Source organism: Myotis daubentonii, chromosome 15 (genome assembly GCF_963259705.1).
Source record: "Myotis daubentonii chromosome 15, mMyoDau2.1, whole genome shotgun sequence".
NCBI classification, from domain to species: domain Eukaryota; kingdom Metazoa; phylum Chordata; class Mammalia; order Chiroptera; family Vespertilionidae; genus Myotis; species Myotis daubentonii.
The window spans coordinates 38,628,801-38,643,328 of record NC_081854.1 but is presented as its reverse complement, the minus strand read 5'-3'; the positions used below and the strand labels follow the sequence as shown (position 1 = coordinate 38,643,328).

Genomic DNA, 14,528 nt, shown 5'->3' with positions numbered 1-14,528 from the left:
CAGATATTAAGGTATCCTGAGCATCTTGAGGCCTCAGCATCTAAATCACAGGGAGGCAGCAGGGCCATTGAAGGCCATTCTGTCTGATGACGAACTGAGCTGCGCCAGAATTTCCGGAAGGCTTGTTAAAACTCCTATTCCCAGGCTGCACCCCCGAACCCCTGAATCTGTAGGTCTGGGCGGGGCATGAGAATCTGTGTAGTTAACAAGTCTCCAGATAGCGTGGCTGCTGCTGGTTCTGGCCCGCATATTGAGAAGCACCGATCCACATAAGAAATAAAAGATATTGTCTATTACATCTTCCCAAAGAATGTGTCTACTGCTTTTTGGATTAAAAATTGTTTTCCCTACTTAAATTTCAAGCAGTTGAAAAATGCCTGTCCCACTCTTCACTTTCCCTCCTTTTCTCTCTTCCCCCTCAGAAATGTATCCCTGGAGCTTCTTGCTATTGAAGTTCTCAGCACATGTGTGTTACAGGGAGGGAGTGGCATGTGTAGCTCAGCAGTTTCGCAATGACAAACCAGATAAAGATAAAGAAAGGCTGGCTGATTCTTCGTGTGTACCCGGTGAGAACAGAGAATGTTCTTTGCTGCCTTTGATGGCAATCACATGGATCAGCCCACACAGTGGGATTTGAATTTCCTCTCCTTACAATAATCAAGTCAACTAAATTGTTGACAGGCAAATGACAGCCCTGATCTGAAAAGAAGTCTCTAACCTGTGTCTAAATCCCAACGTGGGAGTTTGTATTGCCACAGGTAAAGCACAAGTATGGCTCCGGTATTCAGTGTACGAGATTTCATAACATCCAGTTATCTTTTCTAGTCCAAGTGCCTCTTTGCATTAATGAAGATGAAAGAGTAAAGTGACAGTTCTTCAGAAGAAAAATAACTCACCTGGCCATTTCCTCCGGGCGTCCTTTCAGGACATTCACAGCTCATTCTGCTCATTCTTTTCCATTCTTTGACCACATGAATGGCCTGTGGTTTCCATGAGCTGCTGAAAAGTGGAAACAACTTTCAGAAGAATTCTGTTTTAAAAGTGATCTCAGAAAGAGTCAAGCTAGCAGTAGAGGGCTTCATTTTCCATCAAACTTGAGGAAATGAGTAAACTTTCCTTCTCTATGGGGGCTTCTTCAAATAGACCTTCTTTAGCCCGGATAAAGAACCAGGCAGTATGACCTACAAATTGTAGAACCAGAGAGACCATTGAGATCCTCAAGTCCAAGTTCCTTCCCACTTTATCTGGTCTCTCCCTTCACGTGTCTTCATGACTTTAGTGCTCATTTTCTGCACATTTGTAAGAATGTAGTAGTGCACCAGTGTTGTCTTATCCTCGGGCTCAGTGGTTGGAAGTGGTGTTTGCACTCTACTGGTATAGATGTATAATTGTACTTTTAATAGTATTTTTAATTTATTAATATCTATTGCCTCTATTAGAATGCAAGCTACAAGATAACAGGGACCACATATGACTTTGTTCACCATGGTATTTTCAACACCTCGTTTAGTGTCTAATCTAGCAGGCACTCATTAAATAGCCCTGTCATGATAGAATGGATGACTCAGTGAAGTAACAGAGAGGCTAAGATTCAAAGGATGACCAGCAATCAGCCAGGAAAAAAGAAAGGGAAGAGGATTCTGAGCAGTGAAAATTGCATGTGCAAAAGTTCTGTGGTGAGAGAGTGGGTGGACCTTAGGAAAGACGGAGCATTTTTCCATTTGGTCAAAGCTGGAATACTGTTATGTTGTGAGAAACAGTGGGGGGAGATAGATAGTATCTAAATTATAGAGGCCCTTGTAAGCCATCCATTCTTTGCCCCTTACTTAGTTGAATCTCTGATGTAGAGTCCTGAATCTCAGTACACTGATGGGATCATCTGTCCTAAATTCCCATTTAGCATTTAGAGAATAACCAGGATTTCAACCAGGTTCAGTCCTATGCTCAGGGCAGTTACAGCTAACCACTGGCATTTATTGAGTACTTAGGATGTAACAGGAAGTGTATCCAGTCTTTTGTGGAGATGTATTTGCTTCTCTAATCATTTGTTCTCTGTGCCTAGTTAGGGATGCAAATCAGCTCTCTTGGAACTACTGTTCCTGGATCCCCCCACAGTGTATGCTCTGCTTGAGGGGACTCTGTAGCCCTGGAATTAGGACTGATCTGGTTAAAATATGTTCACCCAGGTGAACCTGAGGCATAGCCATCCAAAGAGCAACTCAATGAAGCCCCCCAGACTGATGCCAAGGACCAGGGTTTTTCTCTAAGACTCCAGTCCCATGTGCTTAGCTAGATGGATAGGAAGACTCCTAGCAGAGTGGCCTTGCAGCTGAGTTGGTCTCCTAGCTCTATCATTTACAAGCCACGTAACCTTGGGCAAGTTCCTTTCCCTCTCAGAATCCCCATTTTCAGGTATAAAAGGGAAACAAAAATATTATAAAAGTGGTTTGAGGATTTCATGAAGCACTTGAGCTCAGTACCTGGCACATGTTGAGACAAAAGGCACCACAGCTGCTGTTACTGCCACACAGGGAGCCACAGGGAGGAGGAGCAGAGGTTCACCACAAAATTCTTCATCCTAAAGAGGGAAAGGAAAATCAATTAAAAACAAGTACATGCATATCTGCCTTTATTGCTGTTGCTGGGAGAATGGATTGTCTTGTTCATTTTATGTTCTGGGTCTGCAGGTAAATTGCAAAATCTTTTTTATTGAAAATTCATTCCGTCTTCCACAAATGTTTATTGAGTCCGTGCTATTTGCTAGGCATGTGGGGAAAACAAGGATAAATTAGGTACTGCTCCTGCATTCACCTTGGGAGTTGGGGAAGGGAGAGTACAGATTCTCTATAAATGCAAGGGGAAGCACTGTGCTGCTTAAATATAGAATTCATAGCATTATTTACTTTAGGAAATCATTAAGGATCTTGCAAGGGCCTCTTATTGCCTGACTGAAGTAATACAGAGCTAAAAGGGGGATGTGTGTGGGGAGGATGCTGCCAATAGATGGGCACTAAATTTGTGTTTTCCACCCATTATGTACACTAATAAAAGACCAACATGCAAATTGACCGTACCTTCACTACACCTTAAGCCATGCCCACCAGCCAATCAGAGCGACTATATGCAAATTAACCCAACCAAGATGGCGGCCGGCAGCCATGGAGCTGAAGCGAGCAGGAGGCTTGGTTGCTCCAGTGATGGAGGAAGCCAAGCTTCCCGGCCGGCTCTGAGCTCCACTCAAAGCAACAAAGTGTCAATTATAGAAAGTAAATAAACCCCAGATACCTGCTTTCAGCCGGCCATGGCCACAGAGCTGGAGTGAGCAGGAGGCTTCCCTCCTGCCCGCCCTGGCTGGCTCTGAGCTCCTCTCAAGTCAACAAAGTTTCAATTATAGAAGGTAAATAAATCTCAGAATAAAAAAAGAAAAGTAAAAGAGGAGAGACTGGGAGCTTCTGTCGCCGGGGGGGTTGGCCTGAAAACGGCCCTCAGCCCCTCACCCAGACTGGCCAGGCACCCCAGTGGGGACCCCCCACCCTAAAGGGGGTATGGCCAGTCTGTAAACAGCCATCAGCCCCTCACCCAGGCTGGCCAAACCTCCATGGGGTGAGGGTCCCCACTGTGGGGGGGAGGGCTTGATCAGCTTGCAAACAGCCATCAGCCCCTCACCCAGGCTGGCCAGGCACCCCAGTGGGGACCCCCACCCTGAAGGGAGTGTGACCAGCCTGCAAACACCCATCAGCCCCTCACTCAGGCTGTCCAGGCACCCCAGCAGTACCCCCACCCTGATCCGGGACCCCCTTCAGGGCAAACCAGCTGGCCCCCACCCGTGCACCAGGCCTCTATCCTATATAATAAAAGAGTAATATGCAAACTGACCCTAACAGCAGAAAGACTGGGAATGACTGGTCACTATGACACACACTGACCACCAGGGGGCAGACACTCAACGCAGGAGCTGCCTCCTGGTGGTCAGTGCATTCCCACAGAGGGAGCTCTGCTCAGCCACAAGCCAGGCTGATGGCTGCCAGTACAGCGGTGGTGGTAGGAGCCTTTCCCACCTCCTCAGCAGCGCTAAGGATGTCCGACTGTAGCTTAGGCCGGCTCCCCGGTGGCAAGTGGACATCCCCCGAGGGCTCCCGGGCTGCCAGAGTGATATCTGACTGCCAGCTTAGGCCCAATTCCCCAGGGGATGGGCCTAAACCAGCAGGTGGTATCCCCCAAGGGGTCCCAGACTGTGAGAGGGCACAGGCCAGGCTGAGGGACCCCCCTGAGTGCACAAATTTTTGTGCACCGGGCCTCTAGTTATTTATATAATAGTATAAATTATTATATAGTACACTTGTATATTATACTAATAATATTACATGTTATGTATGTCTATATAATAGTCATCGATACATATAAAACCCTAATATACAAATAGACTGAATGGCGAAACAACCAACCAACCAAATAACTGGTGCACTATGACATGCACTGTCCACCAGGGGGGCATGCACGGAACATGGTGGGTGCCGGCAGCAGTTGATCTGACAACTAAGACGGCAACTAAGTGACTGGCAGTTGGCAGCAGATACAGCTGGACCACAGGATGGCTCACATCCTGGGCAGGATGGGGAGGGATGGCGTGAGGCTTCATCATGCTACTTAGAATGGTGCACATTTTAAAACGTATGAATTGCTTATTTCTAGAGTTTTTAATTTAATTAATATCTTCTAACTGAGGTTGATCTCAGGTAACTGAAACCGTGGAAAGTAAAACTGCAAATAAGGGGGGCGATACTGTATTATTTTACGAGTTATATATTATAAATGAAATATTATGTATTAGATATTAGTTATATATACATATGTACTATTAATACACATATACATATAATGGTAATCATACATCTATATCAGCGGTTCTCAACCTGTGGGTCGCGACCCCTTTGGGGGTCAAATGACCCTTTCACAGGGGTCGCCTAAGACCATCAGAAAACACATATATAATTACATATTGTTTTTGTGATTAATCACCATGCTTTAATTATGTTCAATTTGTAACAATGAAAATACATCCTGCATATCAGATATTTACATTAGGATTCATAACAGTAGCAAAATTACAGTTATGAAGTAGCAACGAAAATAATTTTATGGTTGGGGGTCACCACAACATGAGGAACTGTATTAAAGGGTCGTGGCATTAGGAAGGTTGAGAACCACTGATCTATACAATAAAAGCCTAAGTGACCATTACAGCAGAATGACCGGAATGACCAGTTGCTATAATGTGCCCTGACCACCAGGGGGCTGATGCTCAACGAAGGAGCTGCCCCCTGGTGGTCAGTGTGCTCCCACAGTGGGAATGCCACTCAGCCAGAGGCCGGGCTCACAGCTGGTGAGCGCAGCAGCAGTGGCGGGAGCCTCTCCTGCCTGCGGGCAGCACTAAGGAGCAGTGAGCAGGCAGGTGGTAAGGAGTGAGGGGTCCCGGACTGTGAGAGGGCACAAGCCGGGTGAGGGACTTCCACCCCCCCCCCCCGCCCCAAAGCACTAATTTTGTGTACTGGGCCTCTAAAAAATTATATAATATTTGTATATAAATGTATTATATATTACATATATATAATACTCATATATTTTATATTAAATAAGATAAGTATATAAGTAACTCAGTAACTTATCTCATTTTACAAGCACATGTATTTTTCTCATTAAAATGAAATGGTAACATTCTGCTTGGGTCAGCTGATGACTCATTCTGAGAATGCCATGGGATGAGGGCTGCACAGAACCCGGCTCATGGCCAGTGTCAGTCAGTGATGACTCAAGCTCTGTGTTGCTAGGAAGTAGATATTGGAAAAGTGGAGGAAGTCATGTTAATGAGGTAGACTGGGTTAGTCCATGAGGGCTGACCTTGTGTGACTAAAGTAAAGGGTATCCTTTTCATTCTGAAAGCCATGATGAGCACTGGGAAGCTTCAAAACAAATAGTGAAATGCTCAATGCTCTGTTTGAGAAAAATCACTCTGTCCACAGCGTGAAATGCACATGACACCAGCCAGGCCAATCAGAAGAGTGCTGTCATAATCCAGGGGAGGAAGTATGACAACCAGACTAAGAAGTGAAGCCATAGAGAGGTTGAGTGGAAATAACACTCAATTGTTAATTGACTAATTGGATGTGGGGATGAGTGCAGAAGAGAAGTCCAGGATAACCGCAGGTTCCTAGCTTCAGCAATGAGTAAATGATGCGATTCCATCCACAGAGGCAGGAAATGCAGTAAGAGGAGTGTTATGGGTTGAATCATGTCTCCCCAAAATGCATGTGATGAAATAACCCACAACACCACAGAATGGGCCCTCAATTGGAGGTAGGTGCTTTCCAGAGGTGATCAAATTAATCAGTTAACTGCCACGTGTCCAAAACGGAAACCATCCCCATATGCCATGATATTTTGAATTTAATTTAAAAAACCAATTTGCAATGAATGTTACAAAAATAAATGTGTTATTCACAATTCGGGTGTTCTTGAATATTTTCAGCTGAAAATTCTCACAAAAAATGATTTTAAAGTTAGGCCTGCCACTTAGGGAAAACATTTTTTTTTTTTTAAGAGACATGCGTGGCATGTGGGGAAGGTCTGCCGCTTGCATCTACAGATGCTTATGGCGTACAATGAGTTAAATGAGGTCATTAGGTGAGCTCTAATCCAATATGATTGGTGTCCTTATAAGAAGGGGAAATTTAGTCTGGCCAGTGTAGCTTGGTGGTTGAGCATTGACCTATGAACCAGGAAGTCACAGTTTGATTCTGGTCAGGGCACATGCCCGTGTTGTGGGCTCAATGCCCAGTAGGGGGCGGGCAGGAGACAGCTGATTAGTGATTCTCTTATCATTGATGTTTCTACCTCACTCTCACTCTCCCTTCCTCTCTGAACTCAATAAGAAAGAGAAAAACAAAAAAGCAGGGGAAATTTAGACATAGGCACACACGGAGGGAACACCAAGTGAAGACACGGGGAGAAGATGGCCATCTACAAGGCAAGGAGAGAGGCCTGGACCAGACCTTTTCCTCACAGCCATGAGGAGGATGCAACCCTGTCAACACCTTGATTTCAGACTTCTAGCCTCCAGAATTGTGGAACAATAACTTCTGCTGTTTAACCCACCCAGTGTGCAGAACTTTGCTACAACAGTCTTAACAAACTAATTCAGGGAGTAACTCATTTGGAGATGGTCCTGAGTTCTATCTTAGATCAGTTGAGGTTGATGTGTTATTTTTTTAATAGCCAGGTGAAGATAGGTGCCAAAATGGTAGGCAAGTCTGGGACTCAGTAAGAGACTTGGGACTAGAGATGGAGATTAAGGTGTGCCAATCATTTCTGACACTCCAGCATCGATAGCACAATGTGACTTTTCATACTAAGAATTTAAAAAATAGCTGAGTGGATAAATGTCACGTTTGCTTAAGGACAGAGGACAGGAGGGACTACACAGCGACTGGAACTCATTCTAATCTCCCATCCCAGCACTAATGAGGCTAGCTCAAGCCCTACTGACTTTGAGAAGATTGCTATGTTGATTGCTGATTTTTACACTCATGAGTGAGGAAAATCCCCTCTTTGTTCTCTAAAATCAGAGGATAAAACTTTAACCAAATATCAAGTTATTCTGGGAAGAGAGAGCTCTATAGCCTCTTTGGAGCCTTAGGTTCACACCCATGTTCCAAAGTGTTGACCTCCAAGTGTCTGCTTAGCGTAAATGTCAAAGTAAGTTGACAACATGGCATAATAGAAACTGGCAATAACTGGAAATCAGGAGACCTTGCTTCAAATCTCAGATCTGCCTCGGAAGAACTGGGTCACCCTAACCTTCCTGAGTCTCCTCCCCTCGTCCATAACCAGTGACGGGAAAGGGTAATTGGATGATCTTCCAAGTCTGGCATTCTGATTCTCACAATGTTGCCTTTAATTGTAAATGTTGGAAGAATTAAATTTCCACAAATTGACCTGCCAACCTAATTTAGTCCACCAATAGGAAGAAGACATGTAAACAGAGTGATAGGCAGAAACAAATATCACAGATGACTTTGGTAGAATGAGTTCCCTCCATAATAATTTATGGCTCCTAATGATGGCAGATGGAACACTGAAAAGAGATAGTATTTGGTTGTAGAATGCAACTTATTTATCAGCAAATTGTTTTTTGGGGGGAAGGTTTCTAAATGTACATGGTCACAGTATTTTGTCCAATGACTTAAACTTCCAAGCATACTGAAAAAGGACATGGAAAAATCCATTTCTAGCTGCATTTGTGATTTCTCCTGGATCACTTAATAGTTAAACCTCATGCATTGGCCTTTTCTTTATATGCCTGGATGTCTCTGCCCTGGATATAATAAGTGACTAAAGGGCACAGCTGATTAAGATTTACTGAGTCTCTATTAAGTGTCCTGTTTTGTGGCAGGTGCTTGACCTGTGTTATAGACTGCCTCATTTAACACCCTTGTAACATATGCTGTCAGCCACACCATATCTTCTCGACATGCTGAAGGTTGCTTGCTTAGAGCTTCTGTCTGTCTGTCCAAGAGGACAAGCCAGACATGCACCAGAGTTACTGCTGCAAGAGCACCCCTCAGCCAATATCAGATGGAAATTTGGTGGATAAATATTCCAGCTTCCTCACCACTTGCTTGGGATAACTCTGAAGCATATTCTACACTTGCTCACAGAGTCTTCAGAGGGCCTGAGTTCTGGGTGCGCCTGGGGAATACGGGCTTGATAACATACCCTTTATGGACTGCCTTCTATTTCTGTCTTGACACCCTGGTATTTCCTGCAATTGTATTCCTGACACAGTACTAGCACTCGCATCTTCGCCTCAGTGTCTGCTTCTCTGGTATCCAAACTAAAACATCCCCCAAGGTCCCTATGGAGTAGGTAGCATTATTGCTAACTTACAGAGAGGAATCTGAGGGTCAGTATGGTTAAATAATAGTTGTTAAGTCTTGGTGCTGGGGTTTTGCTGGCTCACAGAGACATTCCTCTACACCAGTTCTTCTCAACCAAGAGAGATTTTGTCCCCCAGAGGACACTTTGAGATGTCTGCAGATAGATTTGGTTGTCACAACTGGCTCCTAGGGGGTGGAGAGAAGGGAGGCTGCTAAACATCCTATAACGCACAGTTCAGCTCCCACAACCAAGACTAATTAAGCCTAAAAAATGGCCAGTAGTGGCAAGCTTGAGAAATGCTGCTGTATGCCCAGCAAGGCTGGTTGTTGGATGGTAGCTCTCCATGTGACTTGTCTATTGTATTTCACTTCCAGGGCCAAGCTGTGGCTCAGCTGTGCTCCACTATCCCCAATGTGACTGTCTTTGGAACAGCTTCTACTTTCAAGCATGAAGCCATCAAAGACTCCGTGACCCACCTCTTTGACCGAAATGCAGACTATGTGCAAGAAGTGAAAAGGTAAGGTGTTTGCTGAAAGGAGCACCAGGTTGGCCCTTGCTCTTCTCTCTCTGAAAGAACAGTTGCATTCATCTGGAAGGGGGGCTAATACTACCATAGTAATAATAGTAAATATATATTGAGGTCTTAGTATGACTAGCTCTGTGCTAAATATTTCACCTATATTAGCTCATTTAACCCTCTTAACGACCCTCTTTTGCAGAAGATAAAACTCAGGAATAGAGCAGTTAAGTAGCTTGCAAAGCAAATTTATAACTTGCAAAGCCGTTATGCTAGCTGCTATAACACTGCCTTTACACAGAGAAGTTTCTTTCTCATTCATTCACACAACAGCCTAAGGAAATGTAGACTCCAACCTGGGTATGACTGAGAGCCAACGAAGGACCAGAGTGGTGACATGATCAGATTTGGGTTTGGGGTAGTCACTGGTGGTGCGCAGAGAACAGATGGGAGAGGGGAGGCGGGAGGCAGGAGGTCAGTCTGCTGGCTGTTGCAGTCATCCAGGGGGACACTGGCTTCTAACCTAATCCATTTCCACCGGTGATCCTGAAGCCATTGATCATTGCTATGTGCGTGTGCAGCAGGTGGAAAACCCAGCTGCCGCCGTGTTATCAGAGGATTTGTGCATCTCAGCCCTCCTGCTGCTCAGAGTTTGAGGCTGGTCCTCAGGTTCTATTCCTGAGAGGGTTAGGGATGTCCTGTGCCAGTGTTCCTGCATTTTCAGTTGATCAGCACTAAATTGCAAGGTACAAAGGAATTAGCTGTCCAGCTAGCATCCTAATAATAGCATCACAATTTTCTGCAAATCACACAGTAAAATGGAAAATCGAAGGACTAGAGGGATGGGAGATCTGGTTATCTGAGGTGGTGGATTTGGATCAGATTAAGTGAGAGTTTCTTGGAAAGGAGAGTCTCCTGATAGTCTGAATTTTCAGATTTGTTATTAAAGGTTTGAACAGGGAGATTTGCATGTAACTTAAAATTGACCCAGTATTTGCAGGAGGGCATGAAAGGAGAGCTTTACATGGAGATATTAGAAGTTCCCCGTCTGGTTTGCAGAAGTCTGTAGATTGCAGGCATAGTTTAAAGACTTCCAGGATTTACCTCTGCCTATTTTCATAACCCTTAGATAGTCCTTCTTTTACCTAGCGTCTATCAAGCTGTGGTGGGGAAAATGAACTACCATGTCCCTTCAGCGATCTTTTCTTTCATCCTCTTAATGATATTTTTCTGAGCATCCTTTCCTTTATTCATGTACTGACCTACTTAATCAATATTGAATGTCTGTGTTGGGCCAGGCACTGGGCCAGGGCGGGAGATACAGCCAGACCACTTTGAGAGTCACCATTTAGTGGAGTTTGAGTCTAGTTGGGGAAGAAGAGACAAACAATTTTTTAAAATTCCTTGATTTACAAGTTCAATATGTGCCCTGCTAGAGAAACACAAGGTGCCAATAAACACGCAGATGGGGAAATCAGACACATTGTCCATCAAAGGGTGAGATTTGGGCTGAAATGTGAAAGATGAGAAATTGGCCAAAGGAAGAGCATTTCTGACTTGGGGAGTGCTATGTGCTAGGGCCCAGTGTCAGAAAAAGCTTGGGAAGTTTGAGAATCTGAAAGGAGACCGGTGCAGCTGGAGGCGGTAGGATGTGGAAAGTAGTGAGAGAATAGATTCACGAGGGGCAGCTCTTCTGAAAATGTGACGGACAGTCTATGGCCAGGGAGCTCCTGAAGTTCCCATTTCCCATGTAGCTGCTCTATCCCCTTGTCCTTCTCTGTCCTTGACCTGTGACTTTTAGCCCCAAAAGCAGTGATTTCTCCTGATGTCAGCAGAGCAGAAGGCAACAGCATCTGAGATCCCCCTCACCACCTCCTTCTTTCAAGTGTGACTTCCAACAATTCCTGTGTGTCTAAGTAGAGACCCCAGAATTAGACTGAAAATGACTGGGAAGCTGCAAATATGTGTATGCCCTCTGTCCCACTAATCCTATCCTCAGGAAATAATCCAAAAGAAGAAAAAGGCAACAGGTTCCCGGTCGCCTACTGCAGAGCCAAGCACTGCTTCTGATTCACAGCAGGCGTGCAGCATATGTCCTGGGTGAATTATAGCATCGTCTGTAACAGTGAAGATGCAGAAGCAGCCTCCGTTATCAACAGAAGGAAAATAGTTCAATAGATTATGCTACACCCACACACTTGAGTATTATGCAGCCCCTTTAAAAAAAAAAGATAATTATGGAGACTCTGTCACAAAATGAGAAAAATAGCCGTGGTAGCATATTGAGTGAAAAAGAAGAATGCCAAATTTCATCTATACGGTGATCACAGCTTTGTATACATTCTCAACTCAAAAGGACATAAAATGAAAGAAAAGAGTGGAATTCAACTGCTAATGTGCAATAGGAGGTGGATGCAGAGTATTTCTTTTTTGATCACGGATATTGTTTATTACACCATTATGTGTCTGATAAACTAGAAAAAATAATAACATAAAATTCTGTGAGATGAGAACTCTCTTATACACCAACCCATCGGTAAGGTTCTTTGGAACACATTCTTAGCTGTGAGCCAGGCATTGGAAAGGAAATAGGGGAAAATTATTTATAATATAGACCTAACCTTCACATCACTTTCTCCTTCTCTGTTTGGGAGGAGAGAAATGACTATGCTTGAAACCAAGTGTGAGAGTAAGAAGCCTTGAATCATGTGCATTGGACTGTAGGGCCATAAAAATAAAGAGGAGAGAAAAACCAGAGAGAGCGCCAGGGTGGACAGCCCCAAAGGGGGTGCCTGAAGGATGGGAGGGATTTCAGCAGGCAGAGGGAGGAGGGGAGCCAGTCCCAGGCGAGGCAAGTGAGCCTGGGCCAGGTGGATAATAAATAGCCCCAGGTTTTGTTGGTCTCCTCTTGCTCTGATGAGCATTGCAGTTAGACCTTGTATGTGTACCCCAGACAGTCCTGCAAGGACAATTCCTCACTTACAGGTAAAGAAATTGAGACTTAGTGGAAATTAATGAGAGTCTAATCACCTGGACAGAACAGAAAGTGATCCAGAAAGGATTCCTGGAGGTGGTATTGCTAAGTCCATGTGGGAGCCATTAGTAGTAAACACTTCCTAAGAAGCATAATGTGTGCCAGGCACTGTGCTGGGCACCCTGTAAAGAGCCTATTGTGTACTGAGTGCTAGCTGAGCCCTCAGGGCACAGGACACTGTGTTTGGTCCTCTATGGGAGGCCTACTGTGTGCCTGGCACTGTGCTGGGCACTCTGCAATAGCCTCATCCCTCCATCACGAGCTATGGCACAGGTGAGTTCTCAAAGGAAAGGAATTCAGAAAAAGAAGAATTGAGTGGAGCACCACGAGCCCAACTGGAAATGAAAGTTACAACAAAGCAGAATCAATTTCTTGGCAAAGGAGAAAGGTTTCTGTCAAGTAATGGCTCTGTGGGACCTGCCACCACTCAAGAGAAATTCTTCACTGATCCATGTGGGTGGGAAGCATTCCCAATAAAGGTGTGATGAGTTGGGGACCAAGGAAGGAAAGACACAAAAGTCTTGGATCAGCAATTCCAAAATATCTTGCTGCTGACTCTGGCCTGGAGAACCCTGAGCTGTGGCTATTTGTGTTTGGATCTGGAGAGATTTATGACAGCAGGAGAAAGCAGACATAGCAAATGTGGCACCTGGCCCTCTGCCCTCACCCTCTCCATGTTTATGTAATCATGATTATGGATGTGTATACAATGGAGCACCCCCAAAAATTGAGGGTCTAAGGAGTGAGGCTGGCCCTGTGCCTCTGGGAAGCGACCTCACTCTGCTTATGCTTCTCATGATTATTCCATTAAAAGGAGCTGCTTGGTGCCCCGTAGGCGTGGCTTAGTGGCTTTGTTTTCAATGAAGGAGCATTGCTAAGCTCAAAAGCAGTCATGTCTGCTTAAAGGTTTGACCGAAATGGCCAAAGCATCTTTCCCCTCGGGGCCCAGGGAATGACATCTGCCTCTACCCGCTTCTCTTCCTCAGAATTCACCTCACCCCCACCACACCAAGACCTTCAAAAGGAAGCAGGAACTAATGCATTTGTGGCATATTGGCATGTGTAAACCCTGATTTCCCTGATTTCCCTATAGAAATGTCGGGAGAGGTGTGGGGAGGAGCAGGTGGCCTGAACACACAGGAGACCTGTGTGAAGCTCCTGCTTTGCTCCACCCCTGCTGGGAGACTGTGTGGCCTAGAAGTGCCAGTGATGGTCACCCTGGGGCTGGCCACAGCTTATACTGTAAAACCCTACTCCACCTCTGGGGCCTCCACCTGGTACCTAGATGCAAAGGATCAATCCGGTGTCCTTCCGTTGCCTGCAGTGGGCTTTGGGGTTAGTCACCTGAACCTATTGAGGCTCCGTTTCCTCATCCATCAAATAGGGATGATGGTTCCCAAGTCACAGGGCTGGCATAATGTGTCGATGAGATGAGACATAAGAAGTGCTCAGTACTGTGTCTGGCACATAATAAGTGCTCTTGAATGTGGGACATCCTCTGCTAGGGGGGTCAAGGTCACTGAGCCTCTATTCTAAATGTTTCTGGGTTTGTGGCTCTACTCACCCTATCCGATACTCGGGTAGATGGTTGGGTTGTTGAGGTTTTGCACAATCTTTCATGCTCTTTTACCAAACCAGAAGAACTCTCTTTAAGTTAGACCACTCTGAAAAATAGAAATAAAAGCCACCATGGACCCAGAGCTACCTGGAGTGGGGCCTTGTGCTCCACATGCATCAACTCATTCAAGCTTCACAAAGAAGCCAGGGGCAGGTGTTATCACCATGATCTCCTTCCACAGTTAGGCACAGAGACACTAAGTAATTCAACTGAGGTCTCACAGCAATAAGGGGCAGAACCAAACATTTACCCCTGAGGTGAAATGAACATTCCTAAGCCCAGTGCTATGCTGCTGTTACCCCACCTGCACAGCTGCCACTGCCCCCACATTAGTTGTCGGTAGTGGCAGCCAGTCTTGAGTCCTTCTGGAAGGGGATGGTGGCAGGGCCTCTCGTTACCACGTTGGGTCTCCCACAGCCTCCTTG

At 45.2% G+C, this 14,528-nt stretch overlaps 1 protein-coding gene across 1 annotated transcript in view; it reads left to right on the top strand.

Moving 5' to 3' along the window:
- Window positions 1–14,528, top strand: part of VAT1L (vesicle amine transport 1 like) — a 145,691-nt gene that overhangs the window by 55,355 nt on the left and 75,808 nt on the right. Inside the window, exon 4 of the mRNA XM_059667384.1 lies at window positions 9,309–9,451. Within this exon, the coding sequence (XP_059523367.1) occupies window positions 9,309–9,451 (143 nt within the window). The remainder of the gene's footprint in view (window positions 1–9,308; window positions 9,452–14,528) is intronic.